Here is a 6,596-nt window from a genome sequence, read left to right as displayed (position 1 = left end):
CAGAAATGTTATGAAGTATTCATGTTGTGGTTTTGACTTTCTTTAGTCAGGGAAAATTATCGTGCATCCAGTTATAACTTAATTTGGGTACAGTAAATCAGTTGTTCATTCACTGTATCTCAGTTAGTCACCCACTCAAAGGTTCTGGAGGTCCTGCTGAATGTGCTGAGATCCCTCTGCTCTCTGCCTGCCCCTCTTTCCCATGAAGATCCTCCAGACCAACTGTCCTTTTATGCCAACAGAGAGGCTGTCACTGACTTCAGCAATTAGGAATGTGAACTGTGACCTATTTTCCTTTAGACCCCATCTCAACAAATACAGGAGTCAACCACATGTTGTTCCACACCCTTGTCACCAGTTTCCACCAAACAGCTCACACCAGCCTTATTTTTTCATGTTTCGAATCAGTTCGCTCACCAACCCTATAATATTTGAAAGCAGATCTCAAAAAATATGATTTCTTCAGTAATTAATTCATATTATATCTAAAGATAGGCTGTTTTGTGTATATGTATAACATAACCATATGTCTTTACATATGTATATATACATATATGTATTTACATTAAAAATGATTCAAGGAGCTGTAGAGATGGCTCACTGGTGAATAACACTTGTTGCTCCTGCAGTGGACCTGACTTTAGCTCCCAACATCCACATGGTCAATCATAACCATGCATAACTCCAGTTCTAGAGAATCCCATGTCTTCTTCTGACCTCTAAGGGCACCACACAAACACATGTTACACATACTTACATTCACAAAACTAGTCCTATACATAAAATAACTTAAATATAACAGAAATGATTGATTTTCCTATACTCTTGTTAGTATTATTTTTTTAAATATTTTGATTATTCACATTTGTAAATATATTTAACTCTTGTTTTATGTAGGTCATAGATCTTGAATAGTTTAACAGAACTTATCATTATCCCATAATCCTTTTTCTCCTAATAACTTAATAAAATGTGTCCTGGTGTTTTGCCTGAATGAATGTCTGTGAACCTCTTGTGTGCCTGATTCCCCTGAAGGCCAGAAGAGTTGGTCAGATCCTCTAGATAGAATTACCAGAAGGTTGTGAGCTGTGAGCCACATAGAAACTCAGGTTCTTGGAATATCCAAGGGGATGGTTAGACGTATGAGAAGGAGGGAGATATTCTCATAAAGCCTTTACGTGTCCCAAAATGATAAATTCAGGATTTGCTTCAGGATTCTTGGCTTCCTTAATTTGACTAGGTCGAATGTCACTAGTCTTCCCCAGTTGTAGGTGGGATGATTGGCATGTCTGAATACCATGGCCTGTTTATGCTGTTTTTCAGGGCGCGTTTCCAGAAATGCTGTTCCAGTTCAGAAGAAGCAATATTAATTGACTGTTCTCTAACTGTCTGCAAGCTTCTTGCTCATGAACAGCTGTAGTTCTAAAACAAATGCCTTCTTCTCTTGTTCAAAGGGCTCTTGCGATGGTGGTGCATGGATGTGTTTCTCCACCTGAATGCTTTGGCTGAGTGTGTACAGAGGGGAAGAGGTGCCAGTGATCACATCAGGGAGAGCTCACCACTCACTCCTGATAAGGGCGGTTAAAGCCAAGTGTACACTAACTGTCTGCCAGATTCTTGTTCTCACTGACAGGGAGACAATTCACGTGGGAAGGAACAATCAACTCACATTTGTCAACTCTCTCTAAAGAAGGAGAGTGAAACACATGGGGGAACATATGTGTTAAAAATTGTCATATGATAATGAGGAAATATAGGCTCTCCAAAAAAGCTATGAATTTGAAAAATGGAGGACCATGGGAGGATTTGGAGTAACGGTACCTAAAAGGAGGTGGAAAATAAAGAGGGAATTTGATGTAATTATGTTTTAATTTAAATGTATTAAAATTAAACATAATTATAAATTTGAAATATATATATTTATGATAAAGACATACAGAACTTGGAATGTGAGCAGTAAATATACCCTAAAAGGACCTCATCTATCAAGGTTGCAGACTTTCTATATAAAACAATTTGCGAAAAAAAAATACAAAAAAAACGGAGGAAGTCATTATGTTATAAACCTGCTTTATTTAGCAATTTCAAGAAAGCAAAGAGCAGAGGAGAGGTCACATGAGCACGAACTCCATACATCACAGGACTGTTGACTTAGGTTATCACAGGTACTGCCAGAGAGCTTCGTGACATTGAAGCTGGGCTTTTGTAGGACAACAGGAAACTAAAGGGAAGCTCCCATTATGTTGAGTAGGACCCAGACAATGGTTTCCAGAAGGAAAAGGACAGGGACATCGTTTCACAAGTATCGTTGGAGACAGAGTCAGGGAGGCAGGAGCCTGGAAACCTAAATACAACTTGAAGTACCAAATGTGAGTGAACTGTGATGTGAAGTCAGAGGATGAGAATCAGAAGATGAGTCATGGCGACCCAGTGGGGAAAGACAGAGGAGCAACAAGGACTTAGCTCCCCAGCCCTAATCAGAGAGTAGAGGTGGGAGGCCAGCAGGGACAGCCCCTGAGCACAGGGCTCTGCAGCCAGGGGTCTGGGTCAGGGACCAGCTCTGGTGGCAGGGACTTCAGTGCCTGTAGCTCTTCCTGCTGGAGGAGGTGCTGGTGTACTTGATGGTGGAGGAGCTGCCACCAGAGGAGCTGAGGCCACCGCTGATGCCTCTGCCACTGCCAGAACTGAAGCCACCTCCAAGGCCATGGCTGCTGCTGTAGGAGTAGCTGCTGCCTCCTCCCAGGCCCAGGCTGCTGCTGGCACCACCTGCGCTGCCATAGCCGCTGGACATGGTGGACTGCACCACAGCTGTTGAGGAGGGAACGGTACAAGGGACACGGTGAGCCACTCTGTCCAGTGAGCCAGGCACAAGGCAGGGCAAGGGGAGGCAGCAAGCAGAGTACTTACAGATGTTGACTGGTCCAACGCCTTCACCATTCAGCCTGGAAGAGGAACAGAGCAGGTGAGAACCAGGGAGCCATCACCTCGGCCCCTGTGGGAACCCTCAGTCTGGTGACGGTTCACAGAGAATCCCAGCAGAGGGTTCCTGAATGGAGCCATTGTGGCCACAGCTGGTGTTCCCTCATCTTGTGCTCAGTGCCTGGCATCATGGAGGTGCCCTCAGGGGCTGGGGGAGGGGTGAATGCCCTCACCTGCACTCCTCTCCTTCCAGCAGCGTCCTGTAGGTGGCAATCTCCACGTCCAGGGCCAGCTTGACATTCATGAGCTCCTGGTACTCCTTCAACAGCCTGGCCATGTCCTGTTTGGCCTTCTGCAGGGCATCCTCCAGCCCTTCAAGCTTGCCCCTGGCATCCTTGAGAGCCATCTCCCCACGCTGTTCAGCCTCAGCAATGGCAGCCTGCAGGTTGGCACACTGGGCAGAGAGAGTAAGAAAAACCAACTTGAAATGTGGTTCTCTTGAGAGGGGGAGCCCAAGATCTTTGTTCCTATTGAGTGAGAGTCTAGAGCACCAGAAATAATAGACAGCAACCTCTGAATTTTTCTGACTATCCTACCTGCTTCTTGACGTGGTCGATTTCAGATCTCAGCCTCTGGATCATGCGGTTGATCTCAGCAATCTCCTGCTTGGTATTGCGCAGGTCATCCCCGTGTCTGCCGGCTGTGACCTGCAGCTCCTCATACTGAAGATCAGTTGAAGAGAGAGCATTTAGGTGAGTTTTGTATGTGAAAGCAAATTCACCTCTGAGTGCCATGCACTATCATTGATGTTATACCTTTTCCTCAAGAGAAGCTGTTGGGGAACATGGACTATATATTTCTTTGGGGACTGAAAATGTTCTATGTAATCTCATGAGGACCAGTATTTTGAGTACAGCTCAAGCAAAGAGAGCGTGGGCCCCATTTATGGCAACCTTCATTCTACCTCTGGTTTCTTTTGATTCTTGGAGTACAATATAACTCCATAACACAAGTGCAAAGTCCATTTGCTATTTCAGGATCCCAGGTTCTTCTCAGTAGATCTCTAACCTCGAATGACGTCAGAGACTTACAGATTCATTTTATTCCCAGATACCCTTGATCAGCCTCCATTCAATACTCACTTTTGTCTGGTACCAAGACTCAGCCTCTGCCCGGCTCCTCTGAGCAATCTCCTCATATTGGGCCTTGACCTCAGCAATGATGCTGTCCAGGTCCAGGCTACGGTTGTTGTCCATGGAGAGGACCACAGAGGTGTCTGAGATGTGAGTTTGCATCTGAGACAGTTCCTACAGAACAGAAAGAGGCAACATCAGCTTTGGATGTGAGGATTACAGATGTTCCCAACACCCCACTCTCAGTTTGCACAGGAGAAAATAAATAGAATGGAGACAGAGTAGAAGAGGGAGAAGGACAGTAGAAGAGAGAGTGAGAACAAGAGAGAAAGAGAGAAACAGAGAGATACAGAGAGAGAGAGAGAGTGACAGGGGTGACTTACTGCATCATAGAGAGCTCTCAGGAAGTTGATCTCATCTGTCAGACTGTCTGTCTTGGCTTGCAGTTCAACCTTATTCATGTAGGCAGCATCTACATCCTGAGGAAAGAGTTAACAACATGGAATCTGGTTAACTCTCTTGCCCAGCCTATTTTCCTCCATCTCCCTGGCAACCATTCTCTGGAATGGACCAGACAAGCAAAGCATTTCTCTCCATCAGCAGAGAAACCACCCCTGTGACTTAGTCAGCTCACCTTCTTCAGGGTCACGAATTCATTCTCTGCTGCTGTGCGCTTGTTGATTTCATCTTCGTATCTACAAGAGGGAGGGTTCGACACATTGTGGCATCACAGGCAGCCCTTGACCCTACCCCAACTTCTATAAGTGCAATATGTGCAAATCATGCCAAAGATGAATTTGTTGTTATTGAATATCATTCCTTTTCTCCCCCATAGCCTCCTACAACCCTGCAGGGTCTTATTCTCTTGCTCTTCGGCAATAAATTGTCATTTAATTGTTATGACTGAGCTTCCTTAATTCATGGAATCTGGGTCTAGATTTGGGCCTTCATTACCATGAACTTTGACAATCTGTGTTCTTTTCTTAACTCACTTGTTCTTGTAGTCCTCCACTGTATCCTGCATGCTCCTCAGCTCTGAGTCCAGGCGGCCCCTCTCCCCTAGGAGCCCATCCAGCTGCCTCCTGAGGTTGCTGATGTACTGCTCAAACAATGGCTCCAGGTTCTGCCTCACAGTCTTGGTGCCCTGCTCCTGCAGCAGGGTCCACTTGGTGTCCAGGACCTTGTTCTGTTGCTCCAGGAACCGCACCTGGAGGGGCAGAGTGTGAGAAGAAGTTTGAGTTTCATTCTTCAGTGATCCCATTCATTAGTGTGACCCTCCTCTCAGGCTGTCTGTCTAGACCCCTTCAGGGTAGTACCTGATTCTGGGTCTACAGGGACAACCAGAGTGAAGCTCCCAACATCATCCCCGTAAGGAAGACAGAGCTCTCAGGAAGGGCACAGGCAGTATGGGCAGTGCTCACTGGGGTGTGGTTTAGTTCATTGTGTGAACCTAGGATGGCTCCCAAACTGGACTATAGAGACTTCTGTCTCAGTACAATCCTTCTTTGTGAGCCTTCAGCTAATATCAGCCTGCTGGAATCAGACACCCTTATGGGGCAACTTCTTGAGGAGAGGAACTCTGACCCTGATTGCCAGCTGCCAGCCTAACTAAAGAGGAGCACAAAGCCAGGGCAGAGTCAACTAGAAACAATGACCTTGTTTGAGCAAAGCCTAATTTATGTTCCCTCTGAGACCTCTGCCTTTGGCATTCCCTCAAGTCTACTCCTGTGTAGACTGCTCTAGCAAGAACCACATCTCACCTTGTCGATGAAGGAGGCAAACTTGTTGTTGAGGGTCTTGATCTGCTCACGCTCCTCAGTCCTCACCCTCTGGATGGTGGGGTCGATTTGCAGGTTCAGGGGGGTGAGGAGGCTCTGGTTGATGGTGACCTCTTGGATACCGCCAGGGGGACACACAGGGAATCCAGCTCCCCCATAGCCACCACCAAAGCCAGCTCCACCACCAAATCCAAAGCCACTGCCGACTCCTCCTCCAAAGCCGAAGCCTCCTCCAATTCGGCTACCATAGCCTCCCCCAATGCCACAGCTGCCTCCTCCGATGGAGATCCTCTTGGAGCTCCCCACACCATAGAGGCTCCTGCTGCCAAAGCCAGCTCCTCCACACATGGCCCCAGAGCCACCACTGCCTCGGGAGCGGCACACAGACACACTGCTGAAGCCAGAACGATTGAGTCCAGGGACTCTGGCTGAGCTGGCACTGAAGCCTCGGTGGCTGGTTTGATTCCTGATGGTGGATTTGGTAGACATGGTTCCTGGAGATGAGAAGTCTGTAAAGTGGAGAGACTACAGAGAAGAGCTGAGCAGATGAGCTTGATAGGCTCTGGGCAGCTGCTTATATATAGTATAGATGGGCTGGGCTTGGTCCTGAAGGTGAGCTTGCAGAGTGGGAAGGGCAGGGAATTACACACAGCTAGGTCACACCTAGATTATTCAAAATGTTATGAAATACTGAGGTTGCAGTTTTGGCTTCCTTTAGTCAGGGAAAATCCTTCTGCCTCCAGTTTTGACTTGACCCATACAGTAA

At 46.8% G+C, this 6,596-nt stretch overlaps 1 protein-coding gene across 3 annotated transcripts; it reads right to left on the bottom strand.

The window, feature by feature from the left end:
• Nucleotides 1–2,059: 2,059 nt before the first annotated feature.
• LOC114696577 (keratin, type II cytoskeletal 6A-like) lies at nucleotides 2,060–6,379 on the bottom strand. 3 transcript variants are annotated; one of them, XM_028874380.2, is made up of 9 exons: nucleotides 5,813–6,379; nucleotides 5,045–5,259; nucleotides 4,687–4,747; nucleotides 4,436–4,531; nucleotides 4,062–4,226; nucleotides 3,516–3,641; nucleotides 3,153–3,373; nucleotides 2,908–2,942; nucleotides 2,060–2,808 (listed from the first exon to the last, which is right to left on the bottom strand). In XM_028874380.2, the coding sequence occupies exons 1-9, from the start codon at nucleotides 6,317–6,319 to the stop codon at nucleotides 2,576–2,578; spliced, it is 1,659 nt and encodes a 552-aa protein (XP_028730213.1). In that variant the 5' UTR covers nucleotides 6,320–6,379; the 3' UTR covers nucleotides 2,060–2,575. The 3 variants fall into 3 exon arrangements, with proteins under 3 accessions (XP_028730213.1, XP_028730212.1, XP_037053241.1); XM_028874379.2 differs by having other exon boundaries at nucleotides 2,084–2,942; XM_037197346.1 differs by lacking the exons at nucleotides 4,436–4,531; nucleotides 4,687–4,747 and having other exon boundaries at nucleotides 2,084–2,808; nucleotides 4,062–4,151; nucleotides 5,128–5,259.
• Between the last annotated feature and the right edge of the window lie 217 nt (nucleotides 6,380–6,596).

The sequence above is a fragment of the Peromyscus leucopus genome, chromosome 20 (assembly GCF_004664715.2).
Source record: "Peromyscus leucopus breed LL Stock chromosome 20, UCI_PerLeu_2.1, whole genome shotgun sequence".
Taxonomy (NCBI): domain Eukaryota; kingdom Metazoa; phylum Chordata; class Mammalia; order Rodentia; family Cricetidae; genus Peromyscus; species Peromyscus leucopus.
The sequence above is the reverse complement of the archived record's forward strand: the minus strand, read 5'-3'. Positions and strand labels throughout refer to the sequence as shown.